Raw genomic sequence first — 25137 nt, forward strand, 5'->3', positions numbered from 1 at the left:
CCCAAATTAAGCGAGGACTGTGAGCACAGGGTGGGTGGGTGATACTCACTGGTAGTTTCTTAGCCACTGACGGATGCGGCCCTGACCCTCCCATCTCACCCACCAGACAGCCGACAGCCAAATGAAATCAAGTCCATTTATTTAAGAATTGGAAAGAATAGTCAGTATCTGTGAAAGAAAATTTCATTTAAAATATTTTAAATAAACATTTCTGCATGTAAAAAGAAGAGTAGAAGAATTACTCCATTAACTGTTCCTCTCCTAGCTACAGGGCAGCTTCCTCAAAAGCAAGCGGTGGGGACCCCCCCTTCACATGGGGGCGGCCTGGCTGGCGGGTCAGGCGTGGGGGGATTTGGGACCCTCGGGTAGCTTGGGAAAGAGGGCCTGGGGCAGTTAGTTCCTGGGGCTGTCCACAGAGCAGACCAGAAAAAGGGGGTGTGGGACAATGCGGGGTCACCCATCTGTTCCTGCCCTCTACAGCCGGCCTCCTTCCCCATCAATGCCCACCACCCCAGTGGCCTGGTTCTGGGCAGGGCCTGCCACGGGGTGAAAAGGTCTATAAACGGCTTCATTCGAGGGAACCAGCAATGCAGCTTTTGGGCGTACCCCCAAAGCCAGGACCTTGTTAACCCAATTCTCTGCTGAACACATCGAGTTAAAAATAGCTTGAAAAGATTTTGGTACCAGAGATCGGCTGCCACCGAGCCAAGCCTGAAGGGGCCCGCCCGCCCAGCATCCAGGTTTTGCCCGGCCCCATGCCGTGACTCCCAACAGGCCCAGATAGCAAGGTGCATTGTTATTGGAGGGAAGGGGAGGGTGTTGAGTCGAGAAGAACTTCAGAGACCAAGGTTTCCAGCTTCCCACCCTGAGAGGCAGCACCCAAGGTGGCCTAGACCAGACCTATTGGGCCAGCCATGGACACGACAGGACGGAGCAGTCCCGGCCAAGTTTCCTGTCCCCCACTTTCTGCAACCCTATGGAGATTGGTCCCAGAGAGCCGGCACAGAACCGCTCAGACCCGGCTCCCCGCACAGCCAACGACTAGGCGTCACCCGCAAACCCGTGAACCTCTTTGGTATAGACAAGGCAGGGACAGTCCATCCAGCCGCGAGAGCCCGAAGCTTCGGGGAACAGAGTTCCGGGCGGGCCTGATTCTGGATACAAACACGGGCCACTGTCCTTCGGGGTCTTCACAACACCCTGTGAGGTAGGTGGTATCACCCCCATTCTGCAGATGGGGACATCTAGGCACGGAAAGGCTAAGTGGCTCCTTGGGGCTACGTCTCTGGCTGGCGCGGCCGTCACGCGAAGGATCTGCCAGGCCACCACCATGCCCGCTACCGGGCCACAGCGAAACCAGCTCTCCAAAGTCCCGGTCTCGGAGGCAAGACACCAGCCATGCTCCCCAAACTCGAGACATTCTCCCAAAACCCTGACTCCATTTCAGCAGGGGAGACGGGGCCTAAAACCCAACTTCTGGGATACAGGATGTCGGGTGGAGCCCATGTTACGCATCAGGAACCCCAACTCCTTCCCTTGAAAAAATCCCCAACCCGACTCGCTCCAAAACTGAAAAACACAAGCAAAGACTTGTCAGTGAATTTGTGGAGGGAGCAGGATGGTTGGAGGGTTGGGAGTTGTAAATGTTGGACCCATCCATGGGAAAAAGCGCGTGAAAAATGGAAAGCAATGATCAGAAATGCAAAAGTCTACGCTGTGGCAGTGAGAGAGGAAATGAGAGCGAGAGAGAGAGAGAGGAGAGAGAGAGAAAGAGAGAGGGGAGAAAGGAGGGAGAAATGTGAGGGAGAGAGGAGACGGATTGCCCAGTGAAGAGATGCAGCATTTCGCTGGAGGATGAGTTTGCCAAGTCTGTTGCTTTGACGGCCCCGGGCAGGGCAGAGGTGGGCCCTTCTGGTCAGAGGTCTTGGGTACATGATGTCACCTACCAGATCCCCCTTCTGCCAGGTAAAAAGTGTGTCTGTGTTTCTGAATGGCACAGAGTCCCCTGGGAATTCAAGCTGCTATTTATAAAAACCAGACAAATAACTATGGTTAAATATGGGGTTGGGGGGGGTGGGCACCCAGATGGCTTTGGCTGAAGACGAATCGAGTTGTCTCTGAAACAGCGCCTCGAGGCTCATGCGCTTAGGACCTGGCGAGGCGAAGAGGAGCAGTGTGGTCGGGGGCTCTTGGAATGGAAGGTTCTAGATGAGTCTTGCATACGCTTCCGCCAGGAGGCGGCCACTGGTGACCCCTCTGCCCGCTGTGGATCCTGACTTGGAGCAGCGGGGTCCCGCCTCGGACCTCATCACGGAATGGCTCGCTGAGGGTGGTGGTAGTAGTGTGGCCGGGGTCTCCCCTCCGGGGTGGTTGGGGGGAGGGGACCGTGAATATTGCTATTATTTGCGCATCCCGGATCTTGGCCCTACCTGGTTCTGGTGCGGCCTGCCTGCCCACCCAGCCTCTGTCCCTCCTGCGGTCTGGGGTGCGTCGTTGGTTCAGCCAGAAGAGAGATCAGGGTGAGTCCAGCCTGTGCGACGGTCGGGCCTCGGGTCAGAGCCCCACCTTGACGCCCTGGATGAAGGGCAGACCCGTGGGGACCCGCTTCTTGTACTCTAGGTACTCGTCCCCAAAGAAGTGGATGAGCGAGATCTCCTCTTCCTCGGTGCGGTCTCGGAAGAAGCGCCACACGGTCAGCGCGTAGGCGACACCACACACAGGGTTACACAGGACCACCTGCAGTGGGGTGGATGGGAAGGGGTCAGCACCCCACTCCCCCCAGCCACCAGCTAGCAGCCCCCTCCTGCCCACTGCCCCTTGTGAGAAGCGACAGAGAATCACAAGGACCCACAGGGGTCGGCTATGCACCCCTCGGCCTTAGCGGCTCACTGACAAGAAACCTCCACTGCGGGGCTGCATCTCTTTGGCCCGTCATGACCCACAGGGGACTACCCCCCTCTTTCCAGAACAGAGCCGCCCATGCTGACAGTGAGCTCTTGGAAGTACCCCTGGCTGCATGCAGGGCTCAGAACACAGCACTGTCCACCAGATAGATCCACTGCCATCTCGCTCAGGCAGGCAGCCTTGGCTGACCAGACCCTCAAAACACAACAGCAGGGGTCCACAGCAATAGCACTGTGGGGAGGGCATTTATTTGCCTTGCATGCAGCAACCCCAGGTTGAATCCCCAGCATCCAACAGGGTCCCCCAAGCATACCAGGAGTGATTCCTGAGCACGGAGCCAGGAGTAACTCTTGAGCACCACAGAGTGTTGCCCCCAAAAAACCAACAATGAAAAATCAAGTCGGAAGAGTCATTCAGTGTGCTTACACGCAGACCACCACAGGTACCCCATCTGGCTCCCCAAATGAGAGAGGGGGAGGGAGGGAGGGAGGGAGGGAGGGAGAGAGGGAGAGAGAGAGAGAGAGAGAGAGAGAGAGAGAGAGAGAGAGAGAGAGAGAGAGAGAGAGAGAGAGAGAGAGAGAGAGAGAGATGCAGGCGCCCAGCCCAAACCTGGGTGCCGATGCTCCAGTAGAACCAGCCCACGTAGGACGGGTGCCGGCACCAGGCATAGACACCACTTGTCACCAGCGTGTGACTGTCCGACTTCTCATTCTGCACCACGTGGTTGAAGTTGGAGCCGGCCGTGAACATGGCGGCCTTGCGCAGGCACTCGCCGAGCACCACCATCAGCAGCCCTGCCACGCTTAGCCAGGTCATCTGCTTCAGCTCTGCGGGCAGCATGGGACAGTGGGGAGCAAAGGACAGGGGGAGGACACAGTCAGGAGGAGGGAGCACATGAATTGCCCCCCTCTTCTGGCAGCTTCTGAGGGAGGACGGCAGAGCAAGCACCTTTCTACCTCACCCCAACACAATTACAAGTAGAACTTTCATTTTTTGGGTCTGGTTATTTTTGGGGCGGGGGAGCATACCCAGCTGTTATCAGGGGTTACTCCAGGCTCTGCACTTAGGAATTACTTATTTTTATTGGACTTAATCAGGGGATCATATAGGGTGCCAGGGATCTAGCCCAGATCGACTGCATGCAAGGCACGTGCCTTCCCTGCTGTGCTATCACTCTGATCTTACTGTGAACAGTTCCACTAAAAGCAGGCACCAGGTAGAAAAGATTTTGTTGTTTTGGGGCCACTCTGGACAATGCTCAAGAAACCACTTCTGGTGGGGCTCCAGGGACCATCTGGGGTGCTAGGGATGGAACCTTGGTCTAATATGAGCAAGGCAAACACACTGTCCACTGCACAATCAATCATTCCATTCCCCCTCTCCTCTATCTGCAAAAGTTCCTAATAACAAAGGTGGTTTTGGTTTGGGGGGCCACATCCAGTGGCTCTCAGGGTTACTCCTGGTTCTGAGCTCAGAAAGTGCTCCTGGCAGGCTCAGGGGCCATATGGGATGACGTTATTTTGAACCACTGTCCGTCCTGGATTGGCTACTTGCAAGGCAAACACCCTGCTGCTGTGCTCTCTCTCCGGCCCATAACAAAGGTTTTTCCATGAAGTTCTCATGTCATAGAAAATGAAAAGCTCCAGCTCCCCTCTGGTGTCTGGCCTGGAGCGTGTCGAGAGGACCATCAGGGGTCACCAGGTGGCCCCAAACAGAGGCCAGCATTGTTGGATTCAAACCCCTCGGGGCTCGGCATCTGTCCAGGCTCAGTGTGGTTTGATCTGGGAAGATCCTGGTAGATTAGGCCTGAGAACAGAGCCGGACACTGTCCTCGAGCCCCCCAACACTCCCCGTGTCCCCAGCAAAGGGAATGGCAGAGCACACTGACCTGGCCAGAAGAAATTTTCAAGTGTGAACTCGATCCAGGAAGACAGGGCAGCCACTGTGTACTCCAAACTGTGGTTGAGGAGAAATGAGTCCAGGGACAAGCTTTTGGGGTTGTTGACAGCCGTGACCAAATACTCGGAGTAGTGGAACAGGGCTAGGGAGCACATGTACCTGTCGGGAACCCAAAAACAGGACGTGAGCCAGGCCCTACGCCCGAGGAGAGCCCGGTGCAGACTGTTAAGGTGAGACTCCCCAACCGACCGACCCACACAAGAACCTTAGGCCCTCAGGAATGCAGGAGGTGGGGCATCCAGGGACTGAGTCAAAGACAAGAAAACAAAACCAACTGGTCCCTGGGCCTTGGGAAATGAGAGTGCCTGCCTTGCCCAGCCCCAAAGCACCATCAGATACAGGCAGGAGGCAGCAAAGTGGAAATAATCTGGGCCAACAATATGACAACAAGAAATAAAGCTTTTCCCTCAAAACTGCTCATTCCTGGGGCCAGAGAGATAGCATGGAGGTAAGGCACTTGCCTCGCATGCAGAAGGTTGGTGGTTCGAGTCCCGGCATCCCACATGGTCCCCCGAGCCTGCCAGGGGTGATTTCTGAGACAGGAGTAACCCCTGAGTGGTACCGGGTGTGACCCCCCCCAAAAAAAAATGCTCGTTCCTAATCAGGTCAGGGCTTGATTTGAAGTTGGGGCAGCCCTGGCCATGGGTCCCAGATGTGACGGAGCAGATCAGAGATGGCAAAAGGGCTATGAAAATCCACCTGAGCCCAGCCCAGTCCCTCACGGGAGACCCCCCTTGTAGGTGTCACTGCGGTTGCAGCAGAGATGAGGTGAGGGTGCTGCTACTGTGGGCCGGCCCTACAGGCTCCAGAGACGGTGCTCGAAAGGGCAGCAGTAAGAGGGCCTGGTTTCTAATAAAGCCGATCAAAACCGCGCCCAAGTGCAGACATCGGGGTCTACCACCCCAACAACGCATAGGGGGGCTGCTTACCAGCCGAAGTGGCTCCAGGAATTCTGGCTGAAACTGAGCAGCATGCCACAGCCAAACACGAAGCCGAGGAAGCAGGCACGGATGGCGATCTGGAAGGCACCGTGGGGCTCCTGACCTGGCCTGGCCTGGCCTGGCTGTGCCCGTCCTGGCTCGCAGGGCCACCCTGGGCTGTGGGGTTCCAGCTACACCCGCCCCTCTCTGAGGTTCTGGGACTTGGGGGCAGATTACTTCACCTCTCTGGGACTTGGGTTTCTCTGGCAGGACGCATCTACGAGATTCCCTGCTGTCCCCTGGGCAAGCCACTGAGGCAGCTAATGGCAGCCTGAGTTAGGGCTGCAGAAACTAATCTGATGGGGTCTTTAGTGAGAGCTGCAGAACAGGACACTGCAGCAGTACAGGGCAAAACGGTCCGTTTGCCCCCAAAGTCCACGCAGCTGGTGGACATAACCCCCTAACCCGGGGGTGAGGGAGAGAGGTGTTTCACACACATATGCCTCTCGCCCTGCCAGGCCTTTGCCCTGAGCTTTGGCAGTAGGCAGGCAGGCACGCAGGACACCCCCACACCCTGAATTATATATAAAAAAAAAAGAACGTGGGCTTGCCCTACTCCCTTCCCCATGTGCAGCTGCCTGATGCGGCTCAGAGCGGGGCCTGGGGCATGCCTCTCTCCTCTGGCCCCAAGCTCGCCCCGCAGAGGTCGCCCCTTTTGGGGGTTAGGGGATCCCCAATCCGGCCTATCCCGATTGGGGCCCGGGGTGTCCACGCGAGGCGACCCTGACCCCGACTGTAACCCAGGGCCCAGTGTCCCTGCCAGGGACTATTCGATGGGGACACTCCCAAACCCTGATGGGGACCCCCAAAGCCTGATAGGGACCCCCAACCCTGATGGGGACTCCCCAAACCCTGATGGGGTCCCGCAGACCCAGATGGGGACCTCCCAGAATCTGATGGAGACCCCCCCAAACCCTGATGGGGACACCCCAAACCCTGATAGGGACCCCCAAATCCTGATGAGGACTCTCCAAACCCTGATAGGGACCCCCAAATCCTGATGAGGACTCTCCAAACCCTGATAGGGACCCTCCAATCCTGATGGGGACACCCCAAACCTGAGGGACCCCCCAAACCCTGATAGGGACCCCCAAACCCTTATGGAGACTCCCCCATACCCTAATAGGGACCCCCAAATCCTGATAAGGACTCTCCAAACCCTGATAGGGACCCTCCAATCCTGATGGGGACACCACCAAACCTGAGAGGGACCTCCAAACCCTGATGGGAACCCCCTAAACCCTGATGGGGATCCCCAAACCCTAATAGGGACCTTCAAATTCTGATGGGGACCCTCCAAACCCTGATAGGGACCCTTCAATCCTGATGAGGATACCCCCAAACCCTGATGGGGACCCCACAAACCTTGATAGGGGCCCTCCAATCCTGATGGGGACACCCCCAAACCTGAGAGGGACCCCCTAAACCCTGATAGGGACCCTCCAGTCCTGATGGGGACCCCCCAAACCCTGAGAGGGGACCCCCCAACCCTGATGGGGACCCTCCAAACCCTGATAGGGACCCTTCAATCCTGATGGGGATACCCCCAAGCCCTAAGAGGGACCCCCAAACCCTGATGGGGACCCCACAAACCCTGATAGGGACCCTCCAATCCTGATGGGGACAGCCCCAAACCCTGAGAGGGACCCTCAAGCCCCGACAGGGACCCCCAAACTCTGGCGGGGACCCCATCCCCATCTCGGGAGGGAGGCAGCCGGGCAGGCGGGAGACCCTGGCGGGGCCGGGGTCCCCGAAGCCGCGCCCCCACCTGGTAGCGGGGCGGCCGGTAGAGCAGCAGCAGCAGCGCGTTGAGGCCGGCCACGTAGAGCGCCAGCCCGGTGCGGCCCTGCAGGCCGGCGCGCGTGAGCAGCGGCAGCCCCAGCACCGAGGCGCCCAGCAGGAAGGTGGCCAGGCTCAGGCGCGCCTCGGAGCCCCGCGCAGCCCGCGCCCCGCAGCCCGCCATGGCGCAGGCAGGCAGCAGGCAGCAGGCAGGGCGCCCGCCCGACGCCCGACGCCGACGCCCCCGGCCGGGACGGGACGAGCCGCGCCTGCGCACTCGCGCCCCGCCGCCGCCGCCAACCGAGGGCCCACTGCGCGCCCGCACGAGACCCGCGCGCTCTCGCGAGAACTGCCGCGACGCGAGGCGGGGCGCCGGGATTTGGAGGCAGCGCTCCGCCCCGGGCACGCCCACATGCGGGAAGCCACGCCCCTCCGTGGAGCCACGCCCCGGCTGAGGCCACGCCCCCCGGGCTTCTTGGGTTGGTTTGTTTTTTGATTGATTTTTTTTATTTTACTTTTTTTTCCTTTTCTTTTGATTGATTTCTTTCTCTCTTTTTTTTTTTTTTTTTTTTTTGGTTTTTTGGGCCACACCCGGCGGTGCTCAGGGGTTACTCCTGGCTGTCTGCTCAGAAATAGCTCCTGGCAGGCACGGGGGACCCTATGGGACACCGGGATTCGAACCAACCACCTTTGGTCCTGGATCGGCTGCTTGCAAGGCAAACGCCACTGTGCTATATCTCCGGGCCCTCTTTCTCTCTCTCTTTTTTTTTTTAACTGAAACCCAACTACAGACATGTTCATGATCACGGGGCTTAAACAAAGATACTATTATAAGAAAAGAAATTAAGGGGCCGGAGAGATAGCATGGAGGTAAGGCGATTGCCTTGCACGCAGAAAGAAGGTCGGTGGTTCGAATCCCGGCATCCCATAGGGTCCCCCGAGCCTGCCAGGAGTAATTTCTGAGCATAGAGCCAGGAGGAACCCCTGAGCGCTGCCAGTGTGACTCCAAAAATAAAAATATAAATATAAATAAATCTTCAATTTTTTATTTTTCTCTCTTCTTTTTCTTCTTTCTCTTCCTCTTCTTCCTCTTCCTCCTCCTCCTCCTCCTCCTCTGTACTTCTACTTTTTCTTTCTCCTCCTCTTTATTTTCTTCTTCCTCTTCTTCCCCTTCTTTCTCTTCTCTTCTTTTATATTCTTCCTTTCTCTTCTTTCTCCTTTTCTTCTTCCTTTTCTTCCTCCTCCTCCACTTTTTTTCCTCCTCTTCCTTGGCTGGTCAGTGGAACCTGCCAACCGAGCTCACTTCCAACCCTGAAGTCTCCAGAATCCCAGGCAATTTGGGGCCAGCTCTGAACCTCAGCATTTGCCATCCAGGCCATAACCCCCTCTTGTACCCAAGCTGAAAGAACCCTGCCCAAGGATGTCCAATACTCGTGATCTGTCTTGCCCTAAAGAAAAAGGAAAAAAAGAGGCAACCAGCCTGCAAAAATCTTCCCCACACAGGTCTCACTTCTCCCGGGAAGATTCCAGGACCGCGTGATCCTGACAGTGTTGGAAATAGCAGCAGAGTCGCTTGGTGCCGTTATCTCCAGGGAGCACTGCTTCTGGCTGCTGCTCTTGCCTAAAATCACTTTATATTTATTTATTTATTTATTTATTTTGCAGGTGCACTCCAGTGGTGCTTCAGGACTTACCAGTACTTCTGACTCTGAGCTTAGGGATCATTCCGGGTGGTGTCTGGGGATCAAACCAAGGTCCACTGCGTCCTGGGGAAGGCAAGATTCTTTGCCATGTTCTGTGTCTTGCCCTACTTTCCTTTCTCTTTGTTTCTCTTGGGGCCATACTCAGCGGTGCTTGGAGGTCACTCCTGGCTGTGATTGGGGGAAACATTCCTGCTGCATTCAGAGGACCACGCAGCAAGTTGTGTTGAGGATCACACCTGGGCGCCAGGCATTACTTTAATCGTCAGAATGTGTTCTTGGTGGTGTCGGTGGGGGATCAGAGTGATAGCACAGCAGGTAGGCTGTTTGCCTTGCACGGAGCTGACCCGACTTCGATCCCTAGCATCTCATAGGGTCCCCCAAGCCTTCCAGGAGTGATTCCTGAGAGCGGAACCAGGAGGAACCCCTGAGTGCTGCTGGGTGGCCTCAGAACAAACAAAAACAAACCATCCTCCATGCAAAGCTCATGCTGCAGACCTTTGAGCATCTCCCTGCCCGGCTGGATCTTCGCTTTGCAATGGATTCACTCATACTCCTGCCTCGGGCCGGGTCCACAGTCCAGGGATGGTGGAGAAAGACAAGGGCTGCTAATAAACCCATGGTGCTATGGGAGGGATGCAGGAGGCAAGGAAGGTTAGGGAGAAGGAAGCAGGACCCCCAAGAAAGGCCCAGAGATGAGAGGGTTTCAGATCAGGGCTCTGTAGGAAAATGACATTGAGGCGAGGTCCTGCGGCCCTCGGGGCCGGCCGCTTCTGGAAATGAGAGCAAGGGCAAGGAGGAGGAGGAGGCAGCAGGGAATTTGCAATGGCCCAGAGGCAGGAGGGAGAAGCCCGAGGCAGGATAGGGGACAGGCCACAGGGGAGCCCAAAGTACTGGGGCAGAAAGATGAGCCAGGAATTGCCTCTGAGCTCTGGCTGCAGAGCCTTGCACTTGGGCAGCCGGGCACAGGGAAGGATGGAGAGAGGTCAGGCCGCACTGAGCCCAGGGCAGCCACAGTCCACTCTGTTCCGTAAAATTCCACCAAGAGGGACCTCAGAAGGCCACTCGGTAACTCCAATGATGGCAATCGAAATCAGTCGCTGTTTAAAAATGCCAAGTCAGTGAGCCAAGGAGCCATAGCACAATGGAGGGCATAGGCTTTGCATGCTGCTGACCTGGGTTTGATCCCTGACATCCCAAAGGTGCCTCAAGCTGCCAGGAGTGATTCCCAAGCACAGAGCCAGAAGTAATATTCCCTGAGTGCTGCCGGGTGTGGCCCCAAACAAAACAAAAATGCCAAGTCAGGGGCTGAAGAGAGAGGACAGTGGGTCTGAAGTCACTTGTCTTGCATGTGACTGGCTTGAGATCTATCCATGGCAACCCATATGATTCCCCTGAGCACCACCAGGCTTGATCCCTGAGCACAGAGCTAGGAGGAAGCCTGAGTACCACCAGGGTGTGATTCAACCCTCCCCCCAAAATAATGATAAAAAATAATGATATGGGGCCGGAGAGATAGCATGGAGGTAAGGCGTTTGCCTTTCATGCAGAAGGTCATCGGTTCGAATCCTGGCATCCCATGTGGTCCCCCGTGCCTGCCAGGAGCAATTTCTGAGCATGGAGCCAGGAGTAACCCCTGAGCACTGCCGGGGGTGACCCAAAAACCACACACACAAAAAAAATAATGATAAAATCGGGTCAGGGAGATCAAGATCAGGACCCAGGTTCCATCCCTGTCACTGTCCACTCTACCGGACCTCTGTGTGTAACCCAGGAACTCCCTAAGCACTGTGGGGAAGACCCTGATAGCCCCATAAGCACCCTAAGCAGCACCCATAGTGGAACGTGGGGCCTCTGACAGCAATACCCTTCCCATTGAGTCCTCCTGATCACTGACTGGGGGACTCTCCCAAAAGGCTACAGTACTATGTGTGGGAGAGGCTTGGGGGTTACTAAGGACCCTGTTGCTGCCTCCGTTTCTCAGGGTCTCTCAAATTCAGGGCTGACCTTCAGGGTCTGAACACCTCAGAGCCACCAGAGGGCACATGTTCCATTTCCTCCTGGGACTCTTCTGCTCCCTAGACCTACAATCTCATTTGGGGGACTCTTTCTCTCTTCTTCTTTTGTTTCTGGGTCACACCCGGCGGTACTCACTGGCTGTCTCAGAAGGCCCGGCAGTCACTCCTGGCTCTGCTCCCAAAAATCGCTCCTGGCAAGCATGGGGGACCATATGGGATGCTGGGATTTGAACCACGGTCCGTCCTGGATCAGCTGCATGCAAGGCAACAGCCCTACCGCTGTGCTATCTCTCTGACCCCTGGGGAACTCTTTCTCAATGGTGGCCCTTTGCTCTTCTAGGTAGATAGATAACTCTGGTTCTTTGCTCCCCTCATCCCACACCCCAAGAACCTGACTTGGGAGCATAGAGAAACGTCTGCTGTACCTTGGGGAACAAAAGAACCTTGTTCCACCCGTGACTGCTTCTTCCACCATCTTTTTCTCTTTGCCAATCTCAGAAAAGGGAAAATGAGAGGCTGCAGTCTCTCATGGGGGACTGGGCCACTGGGGGATAAAACTTGGGGCAGTCACTGGGATTGTTGTATAGCAGGGACCAGGATTTACAAAGCCATGAGGAAGGGAGAAGGAAGCAAGGAAAAAAATTGGGGAGTGTGCCCTGGCTTTACATGAGGCTACCCCAGATTTGATTTCTGGCATCCCATAGGGTCCCACCCTAGTTTTGTTCCAGAAAAGTTTGCCTAACTCAGGAAAATGCCCAAGATCCACCTCTCCTAGCCTGACCCTCCTGGGGTTCCCAGTCATTCACAAACCTGGGCCAGGCCAGTTCCCATGTGGAGCCCCCCTCATCCCAGTGCCAGCCGGCCAGCCAGGGGTGGGGGCAGCTCTGCTGGAAGGGGGACTCTTCTTTCCCCTCCTTCTGCTATTCTGAGTTCCCAGCACAGAAGCTCCCACTCTGTGGTTTGAAAACTGTCTCCGGAGTCTGGAAGTGGATCAATTTATGGGCACGTACCCCCGAGTGCAGAAGTCAGAGGGCACAAAGGACCCGGGTAAATATTTAAAGATGAGAGGCAGCTGGGGAGAGGCAGCAAAGACAAAGCCCTCGCACAATGGGCGTCTCTCCGGATTCACTCTCTCGCTACACAGGGGCTGCGGGTTCAGCGCTCATGCACTGCCGAGTCCCACCCTTTGTCCCCCTGAAGGGCCCTAGGCTGCTGGGCTATTGGGAGCCCCGGCCCAGCCAAAAGAGTTAAACAATCAAGTGTCCCCAAGCCCATCTGGAGACAATCAGCCGAGCTCTGGCTGTGTCCGGGGAGTTAATTACACGGGGCCATCACTTCATTCCACTTTGAAATGCATCCGCAGAGGGACGGACGGGGGTCTTTCTGCTCCCCCTGTCACTGTCACCCGCCCACCTTAGCAGATGCCTTTGCAGCCCTGGCCCCGGAAGGAACAGGTTGCGCTGCTCCGGGTGGAGTTGGGGGGGGGGGAAGACTCTGATTTACAGTGCTTAAGCTGTGGTGTTGGGGTCTGAAGCCTAATTTTGCATGTGCAAAGTGTGTTCTGACCCCCTTCCAAGCCTCGGCTGCCCCCAGACCCCAGGAATCTTTGCTAAAAGGCCAGAGAGTGGCCAGGAATCTTCAGAGTGCTGGATTGCATACATGTTCCAGGAACTCTGTGAAGGTGCCAAGAACCCAAATAAAATAAATAAAAAAGGAGCTGCAAGATTTAGGATGGGGTCCACTTCTCATAGTGGGGTGGCACCCCTTCTAGAAGGGCTTTTGAGATTTTTGTTGGGTTTGTTTGAGTTTTTTTGCCCCCACCCAGCAATGCCCAGGGGTTTCTCCTAGCTCTGCACTCAGGAATTACTCGTGGGAGACTAGGGGGACCCTATGGGATGCTGGAGAGCCAACCCAGGCTGGCCATGTGCAAGACAAACACACCATCCTGCTGCACTGTTGCTCTGGCCCCCTTGAGTTTGTCTTCTGTCTTTTGGGCTACATCCAGGGGTGCTCAGAGATTGTGCAGGTCTGGGATGGGACCCAGGCCCCCCATACCACACCTGTGCTTCACCCTTTTGTTTTGGGGCCACACCGAGCAGTGCTATACTTCTTCGCTCTGCACTCAGGAATCACTCCTGACAGATTCTGGGGACCCCCTAGGATGTCAGGGATCAAACCTGGGTCAGCTGCATGCAAAGCAAACTTGCTGTGCTGTGCCGTCACTCCAGCTCCAACTCCTGCCCTTTCTGACCAGCCTCCAGCCCTTTCCAGCAGGGCCTCAAACCTTCTCCCTGCCTCGTTCCCAGATCGGCCCCGGCAGTCTTTGGGTGAATTTGCCAAAGTCAAGAAGGGAGAGAGATGAATGGAACCAGGGACCACTTGGTCACTTCTACCAGGACCCAGAAGAAGGATGCCAAGAGCCCTGGGAGTCTGGGAGAGGAACTTTGTCCTCAGCTGAGTCTCAGACTTCTGAACAGGACTTGTGCTCCTTTCTGAGCCCACCCCCCGGGGACCCGGGCTGCTAAAGAGGGCGCGGGCATGGTGCCTGGTGGCCTACATAGTGGTGGTAGCTTGCATAAGCGGGCTTCTAAGTCGGACGGTCCTTGACCTTCTCACAGCTCAAGATTGCTTTGCCTTGTTTGTTCTCAGAGGACAGGGTCACCCGGCTGGGCTGCCTCGTCCCATCTCTGGGGACCCGCAGGACTCACAGACATTGGGGGAGCAGAGTTCAGGGTCCCCAGCTTGCACCTTTCAGTCTATCCGTGCCCTCCCCCCGCCCTTACCTGTTTGTTTGTTTCTTTCTTTCTTTTTGTCACACCCAGCGGCGCTAAGCTTAGGGATTACTCCTGGCTCTGCGCTCAGAAGTCGCTCCTGGCAGGCTGAGGGGGGTGGGAGGAACCATATTGGGATGCTGGGATTCGAACCGGGGGTCTGTCCTGTGTTGGACGTGTGCAAGGCAAAGCCTTACCGCTATGCTATCTCTGGCCCCTGATTCTTTATCTTTAAAGGAAGGAGGAGCTGGAGTTAGGGGTAGGTGGGGATGGAGGGGCACTGTCCCTCCATTAGGAGCACCAGGAGAAAGGGGAGAGAGGTGAAACTTAGCAAGAAATCCTTTTGGAACCTTTTCCTTTTTTTTGGTTTTGTGGGTATTGGGGGGGGGGGCACAACCTGCGGTGCTCAGGCGTTACTCCTGGCTCTGTGCTTAGAAATCACTCCTGGCAGGCTCGGGGGACCCTGTGTGATGCTGGGATGGGTCCTGTGCAAGAAAAACGCTTTTACCCTCTGAACTGTTTCTTGAGGGAGCCAGGAGGGGGGAGCAGAGTTAGGAGGGAGAGTAGGGGTGTGGGGGGGTCACCCCAGCCCAAGGACAGGAAGGGAAGAGGAAGGGACGCCGCAGGCAGAGCCTGAATAAGTGGTGGCGCGGGCAGAGGAGGCGGAGACCCATTTTGGGGGTACAGGAGCGAGCTGGAATGCAATAGAATGGGCTGTGTACGCAGACCGTTAGGAATTAATGCATTTTGCGGTCAATTTTCCACTGCTTAAGAGACACTAAAATCACCCACGTGAGCTGCGGCCCCCACACTGCGGAGCAGGGTTTTGGGCCCCAGGAGCTTGGGGGCAGAGGGGGGCCCTTTATGACCCTGGCTTTGGAGAGGGGGCGGGTCAGGGTCCCCCCCTCCCCGCCCTGCTTGAAAGGCGCGCGGGAGGTGGTTTATGGGGAGGGGTCGTCATTAGGGGACAAATTACCACTCGAGAGCTGTGTGGGTGGGGCCCTGGGAGAGGGGTGGGGGTGGGTGCCCCCGCCCAGGCGCACGCGCCCCCGCTTCGGCTTCTCTGCAGATGTGCAACAGCTGGACGTCCGCGCGCCGCAGGGCGCCCCGAGTTTGGCCCCGAGGGGGCGGGCGCGGCTTTGTGGGACCCCGCACAATGCCCTGAACACTCCGCTGCCCCCTTTGTGCCCGCGCACCGCCCTCCTGCCCGCCGCGCCTTTGTACTGAGCCGCGAAGGCGCAGGCCCCCACCTAGGGCCACTTCAAAGCTGCAAAGGCGCGTGCCAGTCTGGCCTCTGCCTGGTCTGGACCTGGGCGCGCGGGAATCGGAGCCACCGGGGATCCCTCGGGCTGGGAATTCCAGGGATGAGGAATCCGGATACGCCACGCTTCTGTGCGTCTGGGGGAACCTTTCTAAGGAGTGTACCCCCCCCCCATTCCACGGAGAGGGGGTGCGGCACTCAGGCCTCAACTTCCCCAGCGCCCTCCAGAGCAGCCAGTGGAATAATGTTGTTCCAAAGCAGCTCATATTCCAAGCCTGACTGCAGGCCCCGCCAGTCCAACCGAGGGAGACTTAAGGGCATTTGAATCCCGTTCCACACACTCTGCTCTGAACTGGTTCATCTTCTGGGGTTCAGCCTCCTGGACACCCTCTCCCTGGGGCTGTACCCAAGCCCTAACTCCTCCCTGGCCGGGCACCCTGGTCCAAGTCCACCAACACTTCTGAGTTATGAAAGGTGGGTTCGATCAGGGGGCCGGAGAGATAGCACAGCGGTAGGGCGTTTGCCTTCCATGTGGCCAACCCTGGACGGACTCCGGTTTGAATCCCGACCTCCCATATGGTCCCCCGTGGCTGCCGGGAGCAATTTCTGAGCACAGAGACAGAAGTAATCCTTGAGCACCGCCTGGTGTGATCCCTCCCCCCCCCCCAAAAAAAAAAACTCAAAAAAAAAAAAAAAGTCCATCCAGGGGCCGTTCAGAGGATCTGGGGTCGGGTCAGTCTCCCTTCCCTCAAGCCATCCCCAGTGTGGAGACTGGGAGGGGCTTTTAGGAAAGTCTCCCCCCATGTGTGCCCTGAGAGGAGAAAGGGCACAAGTCTAAAGCCAGAATGCCCAGAGTTGGGGAATAAGGAGGGGAGCCCCAGTTGCTGAGGGACAGAAGCAAAGCTGCACCCAAGGAATAAAGTGTCTCCTCCCAACCCTGGACCCCCAGCGGGTGGGCTACACGCTTTAATGGGACACGTGTCTCCGCGTGGCCCCCGCGGGTCTGGCCAGGGCCCGGCTTTGAGCAGCCACAGGCAGAAAATCGCTGTATTGTCCCGACATTAGGGCGAGTAATGCAGCATTGCCGGCGTGGCCGGAGCGTGAAACCGTAGAAAGGGCTCCGTGATGGTGCTCCCTGCCTCTGTGTCTTCATCAGGTCCGTGGCGGGGGTGGGGGGGCGGGTGATCCTCAATCTCAGGCCATGGTCCATATTCACCAGATCCTCAGCCAGGCTCCCAGGGGGCTCAGAACTGCCCCAAAAGGGGTCCCCAAAAGGCATCAGGCACCAGGCAAGGAAGGGTGGAATCTGAGATTCTAGCAGTGAGTGAGAAAGGGTGGCGGGTTCCTGAGGAGGAAGGCAGCTTGGGAGGGGGCCGGGCAACTTTCCCCCCTTCTCCCCTCCCCCAGGGGTCCCAGAAGTCCTGGCAACACTTCATTGACATGTAAACGAGGACGCCATATAAAGCAGCGCCATCTCCCGCGGGCACAGGCACACAGCTACAACATGGGCACTGAACCCCCTACTCCCAGAGGACCTGGAGGGCCCTCCAGCAGTTTCCGCAAGGTGTGAAGTCTTCAGGGGTTCAGAGAGGGCTGTGGGTGGTTGGGTGGGTGGGTGGAGAATCAGGGCAAGGCAGCAGGGTCTTCCGGTGAGGGAGCCATGATCCCGACCCCTAAAGGCTCCCTGGTCCCCGCAGATTTCCAAGCCGCTGATGGAGAAGAAACGACGGGCCCGCATCAACGTGTCTTTGGAGCAGCTCAGGTTCCTGCTGGAGAAACATTACTCACACCAGGTGACACAAGGAAATGGGGGTGACGGGGCGGGAGGATGAGTGAGGCCCTCCATCTTTCACCTCCTCCTCCTCTGAGGATGCCTCAAACCAGCCCTTGTCCTGGTCCCACAGATCCGGAAACGCAAACTGGAGAAGGCGGACATACTGGAGCTCAGTGTCAAATATATGAAAAGTCTCCAGAACTCAGTGCAAGGTAGCGAGGAAGACCCTGATGGCGGGAAAATGGGGGGCACCGTGGGGTCCGAACCTCAGATAAAAGGCAGATAGCAGGAATTGAGAAGGAGGCTCAGGACAGGTGGGAAACTAGCTGTGGATTGTTTTTTTCTGGCGTTCAGGGGTTCCTCCTGGCTCTGCGCTCAGGGATTCCTGAGCGGCTCAGGGGGACCATCTGGGGTGTCTTAGATTGAACCCACCCGGGTCGACCGTGTGCACGGCCACGCCTTCCCTGCTGTGCTATGGCTTCTGCCCGTGGATTTTAACTCAAGGGGGGCAAGTCTGGACTCAGGGTTAGAGAAGAACTGTCTCCCCTACTTCCTCTACTTTGGTTTCCCCTCCTCACGTCTCCCCTTTCCTCCCTCCCCCCCCCCCACCCAGGGTTCTGGCCTCTCCACTGCGGAACCGAATACGCGTCCAGCTTCAGCGGCTGCCTGTCCGGCTGCCTGCCTGGCGGTGGCGGCGGTCTGCGCTGCCCTCTGGCGCACGAGCGCGCGGGTCGCAGCACCTTGGACAGCGCCAGCCCCGCGGTCCCCGCATCTTGGGGTTCTGCTCCGGCCCCGGGCAGCTCCGGATCCGGATCCGGATCCCCTCCACCGCCACCCCGACTCCCTGACCCATCCACCAGCATCCCGGCGCCGCCGCCAACACCACCACTACCCCCACCGTCGCCAAGTCGCCGCGCCCAGAGCCCGGGCCCCGGGGTGCGCGTCTGGAGGCCTTGGTGAGAAGCGGGGTGCGCCTTCAAAGACTCACGCGACTCCGTCGGGTTGGGGGACCCACCCCGAAACTGGGCGCACTCATGGACTCACTCCAGGCTGGATGGTTAGCCAGGAGGAGAGCCGGGCGGGGGTACCTTTTCTCTCCAACCCATCTCCTGTTTTCTAGACTTGGGTCCCCGCTCTCCTCCTCCACCCCTGGGCTGGACTGGGAGGGGGTGTCCAGGACTGTTTGTTCCCAGGGTACCCCTACCCCAGCCTGGTACCGCCCCCGCGCCGCCACGGTGGGAAGGTCGCCTTGGGGCCGCGGCGCACAGGGGACCCCCGAGAGCGCGGAGAATCGCTGCCCCGCCCCAGCCCATTCAGCCGCCCCGGGGACGCCCGGTTCCCACCGGCACAAAGCGCGCGGGCTCCGCCCCGCCGGCGAGGGGCCTCAAGCCCACCCCCACCCCGATTCTCCGGCCTCCCGCGCACCCCCAACACCCTCCGCGCTCCGCGCAAGCTTTGCGCACTCACTGCGGGGTGCGCAAAAGCCTCTTGGAGAGGCCCGCTCCTCTCCAAGGAATGCCCCGGCCCATAGGACGCCCCGCTCCAGTGAGTGGCACTCCATCCCGCCTCGCTCAGGGTACCCCCAGTTTCGGGGGCGTTTGGGGTGCCGGCGAGGCGTCCTTCAGAAGGTTTTTTTCACTCAACAGGAGGGTCTGTGCTGTGCTAACAGTAAGGGTGGTAGGGACCCCTCGATCGTCTTCCAGCCCTGGGACCTCTAATCTGGACATTGGGGTCCTTCAGGGACTTGTAAGGGCCTCCGGGGGGTCAGCTGGGGGGCCCAGCTTTCCCCTCAGGACACACTTCTAGTCCTGCTTGGAATTCAGAATAAAGAACCGCGTGAACCCGGGTAAGAGGTCTAGGGAGCGCAAAGGTCCCCCACTACCTCCCCGACGCGCAGCTGGGTGTGTTGTTTGGAGCTGCAAATAACAGGCCACTTCTGGGGTGCTGGGTGGGGAAGGGATCGGTATGGATAAGGGGGTGTTCACCAGTCCCTCTGCTGGACACCAGGTGGCGAGCTTGCACCATGGACTAGGGCGTGGCCTCAAATTCTAAGTGGGGAACTCAGGGTGGGAACGCATCTTCAAGCTCTGCGCCTTCTTCCATCGGAAAACTAGCGCCTTCGAAACCACTCTTGGTGGGACTGAAGTCCTGCGCCCACTTGTTGGTGGGACATAGGTGCCCACACCACCAGCCTGAGAGTGAATTCTCTCCTGGGCGCTGGGCAGTGTTTGTGGATCCAGGAGATGTCTGACCCAAAGGCACGGTGGGTCCTTGGATGTGGGTTCAGGACGCAGAGGAATAATGTCTGGGCTGTTCATTTCTCGAGGGTGATTCCATGAAACCATTCTGGACATGACAGGTGCAAATCCTTAGGAAGTTTTATTGGTTTATAGACAGAAGAGAAATAAATGCTCAGTTGTTTAAAACGTGGTGGTGGTGGTGGTGGTGGTGGTGGGAGCGCCCTCTCTATTTTGTAAAAACCAGGATTGGGTGGAGGGGGGCAGGCTTCCGGGCCTGTGTTCCCTTGAAAATATCGCCTTTGTGTATGAAATGCAGAGTGAACCCCAAAATGACAGGCAGGCCGGCTGGCTGGCTTGAGAAGGCCACCTGGCTGGTGACCAACCTGAAATTTCCTCTGTCCTAGAAGGCACAGCAACTTGGCCAGGGCTAGGCAGAAGCCCCGTGACCGACAGGCCTGTACACCCTCTTCTCCCCCATCCCCAGGAAGGGGTGGAGAGCAGGTGGGAGCAAGCTAGGCCCTCCCTGGCGTCTGTGTGCGCGCGTGCGCCACACCAAGGGGCGCTCAATGGTCATCCTGCCTCTGTGATAAGAAATTACTCCTGGCAGTGCTCAAGGGACTCTATGAGATGACAGGCATCAAACCTGGGTTGGTCATGTGCAAGGCAAATGCCCTCCCCACTGTGCTATCCTTTAGTCCAGTGACTCCCTCTGCTGGTGGGGACTGAATGCCCTGAGAACCCTCCCTTGTGCCAGGAGGGCATAGCCCTGTTCCTCCTCTTCCAGGTAGCAGTGCTTCTGAGTTCCTCCTTTGTTCTGCAAAGAGCAAGCCAGAGAGACCTACCCGTGTACGTGTGAGCATACAGGACACACACACACACACACACACACACACACACACACACACACACACACACACACTTAGACCCAGAACCAAAGAGTCTAGAGACAGTTCCAGTCCTGCCCTGAGGCTGGAGAGGGAGGCCCACCAGCTCTCCACCTCTTTCTCTTGCCTCTTTCTGGAATGGCGGATCCTGGTCTTGGCAGGTGCTGGGAGAGGGGTCAGGGAGTAAAGGGGAGGTGCATGTGTGCTCAAAAGGGTGCAGGAATCTTGTGCTTTATATCTGGGATGGGCGTGAGCACCCAGGGGGCAGAAGAGCATTCAGAGGGCCTCCTTACGTGGCTACACTCTGGTGACCCAAAGGTGCCACCCAAGGTCCCATTCCTCCAGTGGTCCTGAGCTAACACGGCCACACCTGCTCACGGATGGTGGGGGAATCTGAAGCAGAATGCTCACGGCCCTGAAGTGTGTTAGTGCAGAGGGCAAGAACCAAACCGGTTGGATGTGGCCTGGTGCCCCCAACTTCTCCAGGGAAGATGTCCCTGGCCCTGGGCACTGCCACCCACCCACCCCACACATACTCTTTGCGCCCTGTTGGCTGAGCCTTGAGCAGCAGGGCCCGCAGGGACCCTCGAGCCACCAGGACCCGCGCAGAGTGCCAGGACCTCCGTGGCACCTCCGGGCACTGCCGGCTGCCGTGGAGTCCCGCGTGGGGGATCGTGCGTGGGTGGCATCTCTGGGGCGCACAGCCAGGCGGGTCCCCGTCCACGGGCGCCTAAGCGGCCGAGCCCAGCGAGTCTGAGGAGCGCAGCGTGATGTAGCCCGAGGACGCCGTGTCCCGGGCGTGGGTGCAGGGCTGGGTCCAGGTCGCGGGCGGGCGGCGCAGGGCCCTGGGCTCGCGCTCGAAGGCGGTGAGCTCGAAAGGGGGCAACTGCGAGGCCGAGGCCGAGGCCCACAGCTCCGACGACGGCAGCGCCAGGCGGGCCGCGTCCTCGGCCGAGCCCCGGCGCGATCCCCGGGCGAGCCACAGGTCCGCGCCGTCGTGGGAGGAGCGCCGCGGGGCCGGCACCTGCGGGGGAGCGAAGGGGCCGGGTGGGTGGGTGGGAGGGCGGGCGGGCGGGCGCCCTTCCCCAGCCCTCCTCGCCTACCTGCAGGCAGCGCGCTGTCTTCCCCTGCGGGCCGAGCTCGGGCAGCGGCCGGGCCAGTGCCCCGTCCAGGCCCACGGGGCGCCCCGCCAGGCCGCTGCAGCTCAGGGAGCTCAGGGAGCGCTGCGGCACCGGGTGGTCCGGGCCCGTCCCGCCGTCCAGGCTGGCGTCTGCGGGGGAAGAGAGGGGGAGGCTCAGTCCCGGGGCCCCCCAACACTCACACACAGTGGGCCCGGTGGGGCTCCAGGATGGAGGGGAGTGACCAGGGCTTGGCTGCAGACGGGGCGGGGCACCACGAAAGGGCGGGGTCATAAAGGGGCGGGGCCTGAACGGGTTGGAGCAAGAGGAAGGGGCGGGGCTGCAAATAGGGCGGAGCAAAAGGAAGGAGTAGGGCCGGAAAGGGGTTGGAGCAAGAGGAAGGGGCGGGGTAAGACAAAGGGTGAGGCTACGATGGGCGGGGCAAAGGGAAGGGCGGGGTTGGAGCTGGAGTGGAGCGAGGTGAAGGGGCGGGGCAAGGGAGTGGCAAGTGAAGGGGCGGGGCCAGCGGCAGGGGCGGGGAGTGAGTGGGGGCAACAGGAGGGGTGGTTTGGTTGGTTGGTTGGTTGGATGGTTGGTTGGTTGGTTGGTTGGTTGGTTGGTTGGTTGGTTGGCTGGCTGGCTGGTTGGATGGTTGGTTGGTTGGTTGGTTGGCTGGTTGGTTGGTTGGATGGTTGGCTGGTTGGTTGGTTGGGTTGGATGGTTGGTTGGTTGGTTGGTTGGTTGGTTGGTTGGTTGGTTGGTTGGTTGGGGCAAGAGGAAGGGCGGAGTTGTGAGAGATGAAGGGGCGGGCTGAGAGGAAGAGGCAGAGCTGGGATGGGGCAGGACTGGGCAGGGCCTGAGGTCAGGGCGCGAGGCGATTTGAGGATCAACCCTTGCTAGCAACTGCCCAGGGCTGACCTTGTCACTGCTGGTAGAGCAGGATTGAGGTGAGCTGCCATTCATTCAAGACCCTAGAGGATGGGAGCTGGGGCCCGTTCAGTCTGGGGTCTGCAGCCGCTGCAGGGGAGGCCAGGCTGACCAGAATGGCCATGGGACACAGGGCTTGGGCCCCTTAGGACTCCCAGAGCATGTCTGGGGATTGAGGATGGGACACCCCACGCCGTGAGCCGGCCGCCTAGCAGCTGTCGCTACACCTGGAGTGTCAGACCCTGCTCCCAAGGGCAAGAGGAAAGAGAATCCTCACCATCCTCACTGTCGTCCGAGTCCTCGTCGCTGGCCAGGAGGGCGGCGCATTTCTCCCAGACGGCTCTGAGGTCGGCACGGTAGCGGTCACAGGCCCAGAGCGACAGAGGCAGCAGCAGAGCCTGGGCCACTGAGCACCACAGCACGCACAGCGCCATCCAGGGCGCCTCGGCATCCGCCCCCAGGCTGCGGGCACTCACCACCTGTGGGCACAGGGCTTGCCTGGCACCCGACACAGCTCCCAGCATGTGTGTCTGACCCAGTTCCCGCTGAACAGGCGGTGCCAGGGTTCGAGGCTCTGAGGCTCCCCACCACCACCACCACCACCACCACCACCACCACCAGGAATTGCCTCCTGAGATGAGCAGGGATGTCCATCCCTGCCCACCTGCTCCGCTGGGCACTCCAGGAAACATCCCCACACAGAGAGCTGGGAGGATCCTGGAGAGCAGCCAGTGTGGCCCCCAAACAAAATAATCACTTTCACTATGAGCTCTGACACCCCCTTCATGGCACACAGAAAATACCAACTTTCCTCATGTCACCCATGGTCCCACCATCTTTGGCTAAGGGGGAGAGAGGTTTGGGCCACACCTGGCAATGTTAACTATTTTCTTGTTCTGTGCTCTGGGACCACTACTGGCATGCTCAGGGGATGGAGATGGACTATATACAGAGCTGGGAACTGAACCAGGGTCAGCAGCCACCTGCAAGGCAGGTGTCTTGCCCACTGTCCCATCTCTCTGGTCCTGTCAGCCCCTTTACTGCAGAGGGAAGAGCCCAGAGAGTCAGATCTTAAGCCCTTCTACAAACTTCTACCCCCAGGCCCTCTGTGGACTGAAAGCCCAGCTCTATAGCCAACCAGCCTGCAGCAGAGGCGGTGATGGTAGTGTCCCCAGCCAGCCAGGTTCAACCTCCCCAAGGCTGGCACGTGTCCAGCCCAAACCCACATCCCTGCCAGCTGCACCCACCAGCACGGGCAAGCCCATGAAGCAGTCGTAGACGCCCACAATGGCAGCCACCAGGCCCGTGATCTGCAGTGAGGTCTTGGCGGGCTCGGAGCCGTCCATGGACGAGCGACGCTTGCCCTGGGCGTCCTCCACCACAATGGCGGGCACCGTGAAGGTGCCGTGGGGGGCCCGGCGCCCCACCTGCCGCGCCAGTGTCTGGAACAAGGCGATGGCCGTGCACACCACGCCCATGGCCACACTGCCACCCACGAGCAGCAGGAAGCAGACGCTGAAGCCCAGGCCGATCTCGGCCACCAGGAAGCGGCAGCCGTGGGCATAGAAGCGTTCGGTGGTGTCGTGCCAGCCCACGGCAGGCAGGGCCGACAGGATGAAGGATACCATCCAGATGCCCATGACCGTGTGCACCGCCTGCTTCTTGGAGTTGCTCAGCCTGGAAAGAGTGGGAGGCCAGACAGAGAGCCAGGGTCACCCCTAGGATCTGCTGGGAGTCCCCCACCTTCCCAGGACATCATATGGCTATAGGCCAGCCCAGCAGGGAGGACTGTGTCCCTCACAGAAAGGGGCTCCTCATGCCCACTGGCACAGAGGCCTTTATGAAGCCCCTAGGCAGGATGCTGGCACAAGTGGACAGTCACACTCGCCCCTGCCACATACCCCTCTTGTCCTTCCATAACTCTCTGTACCTTCCACCGCTCTCGCCACGCCCACTACAGCTCACACCACGCCCCTCATCGGTCTGGCCACGCCCCTAGTTAAATAGACCACGCCCGTCGCTATGCCAACCAGGCCACGCCCCTCATTGTATAGACCACGCCCACCATGGCTCCCACCATGTCCCTTGCGGTGTCAGGAATGTTTCCACCATGCCCTTCGCGGGCCACGCCCACCACCATATGGCCACGCCCCGTCACCCAGGCCACGCCCTCACATGCCTGTCACGCCCCCACTGCACTGGCCACGCCCATCGTAGATTTCACCGGGACCCTCACTGCAGGGCCACGCCCACCACCGCCTATGCCACGCCCCTCCTCATATAACCACGCCCACCGCCCAGGCCACGCCCTCACCATGCCCGCCACGCCCCATGGCTCTGGCCACGCCCCTCACCGGTAATTGACAGGCCAGCGGACCATCCACATGCGGTGGTAGGACAGGGAGGTGACGGAGAAGCAGGTGGCCAGCGTGAGGGTGTAGAAGGCGGACACGAAGACCTTGCAGAGCCCCTCGTTCCACTCGTCGTGGGCGCGGCGGTGGCGCAGCTGCACCACGGCATAGGTGGCCACGGGCACCGCCACGTTGAGCATGTGTGTGGCCGCCAGCGCGCACAGCAGGAAGTCCAGCGCCTTCCACTTCTTCTGCTTGGCGCCCACGCTCAGGATGCCCCAGGCATTGGCCAGCAGGGAGAGGGCCCCGCAAGCCAGCCAGCCCACCTCACTCATGGTGCGCACATGCAAGCCGGGGCATGGTCCACTGGGCCGGGCCGGGCCGGGCCAGGCAGCGACAGCAGCTTCACACGGAGCATCTGTGGGGGGACAGTGGGGACTTAGCGGTGGCACCACGAATTTTGGGAGTGCT

The 25137-nt window shown here is 58.9% G+C and overlaps 3 protein-coding genes across 3 annotated transcripts; 1 reads left to right on the plus strand and 2 right to left on the minus strand.

The window, feature by feature from the left end:
* Positions 1 to 1763: 1763 nt before the first annotated feature.
* On the minus strand, positions 1764 to 7806 carry ICMT (isoprenylcysteine carboxyl methyltransferase). The gene is made up of 5 exons (XM_049775386.1): positions 7612 to 7806; positions 5793 to 5881; positions 4793 to 4962; positions 3514 to 3731; positions 1764 to 2736 (listed from the first exon to the last, which is right to left on the minus strand). The coding sequence occupies exons 1-5, from the start codon at positions 7804 to 7806 to the stop codon at positions 2554 to 2556; spliced, it is 855 nt and encodes a 284-aa protein (XP_049631343.1). The 3' UTR covers positions 1764 to 2553.
* Positions 7807 to 17084: 9278 nt separating this feature from the next.
* Positions 17085 to 18106, plus strand: HES3 (hes family bHLH transcription factor 3). The gene is made up of 3 exons (XM_049775429.1): positions 17085 to 17165; positions 17277 to 17358; positions 17760 to 18106. The coding sequence occupies exons 1-3, from the start codon at positions 17085 to 17087 to the stop codon at positions 18104 to 18106; spliced, it is 510 nt and encodes a 169-aa protein (XP_049631386.1).
* Positions 18107 to 21000: 2894 nt separating this feature from the next.
* GPR153 (G protein-coupled receptor 153) lies at positions 21001 to 25003 on the minus strand. The gene is made up of 5 exons (XM_049775430.1): positions 24670 to 25003; positions 23563 to 23992; positions 22593 to 22794; positions 21374 to 21540; positions 21001 to 21294 (listed from the first exon to the last, which is right to left on the minus strand). Exons 1-5 carry the CDS (start codon positions 24999 to 25001, stop codon positions 21001 to 21003), a joined length of 1425 nt encoding a protein of 474 aa, XP_049631387.1. The 5' UTR covers positions 25002 to 25003.
* Positions 25004 to 25137: the final 134 nt, after the last annotated feature.

Source organism: Suncus etruscus, chromosome 6 (assembly GCF_024139225.1).
Source record: "Suncus etruscus isolate mSunEtr1 chromosome 6, mSunEtr1.pri.cur, whole genome shotgun sequence".
Classification (NCBI taxonomy): Eukaryota; Metazoa; Chordata; class Mammalia; order Eulipotyphla; family Soricidae; genus Suncus; species Suncus etruscus.

Excerpts from the sequence above, each read along its gene's own strand:
- ICMT (XM_049775386.1), bottom strand. The coding sequence starts at position 7,806 with ATGGCGGGCTGCGGGGCGCGGGCTGCGCGGGGCTCCGAGGCGCGCCTG. Across the intron at positions 5,882-7,611 it reads ACCGGCCGCCCCGCTACCAG|ATCGCCATCCGTGCCTGCTT; the intron begins GTGGGGGCGCGG and ends GGTGCCTTCCAG. Across the intron at positions 3,732-4,792 it reads TGAAAATTTCTTCTGGCCAG|AGCTGAAGCAGATGACCTGG; the intron begins GTCAGTGTGCTC and ends TGCTGCCCGCAG.
- HES3 (XM_049775429.1), top strand. The coding sequence starts at position 17,085 with ATGGAGAAGAAACGACGGGCCCGCATCAACGTGTCTTTGGAGCAGCTC. Across the intron at positions 17,166-17,276 it reads AGAAACATTACTCACACCAG|ATCCGGAAACGCAAACTGGA; the intron begins GTGACACAAGGA and ends CTGGTCCCACAG. Across the intron at positions 17,359-17,759 it reads TCTCCAGAACTCAGTGCAAG|GGTTCTGGCCTCTCCACTGC; the intron begins GTAGCGAGGAAG and ends CCCCCCACCCAG.
- GPR153 (XM_049775430.1), bottom strand. The coding sequence starts at position 25,001 with ATGAGTGAGGTGGGCTGGCTGGCTTGCGGGGCCCTCTCCCTGCTGGCC. Across the intron at positions 21,541-22,592 it reads CTCGGACGACAGTGAGGATG|ACGCCAGCCTGGACGGCGGG; the intron begins GTGAGGATTCTC and ends CTTCCCCCGCAG. Across the intron at positions 21,295-21,373 it reads AGACAGCGCGCTGCCTGCAG|GTGCCGGCCCCGCGGCGCTC; the intron begins GTAGGCGAGGAG and ends GCTCCCCCGCAG.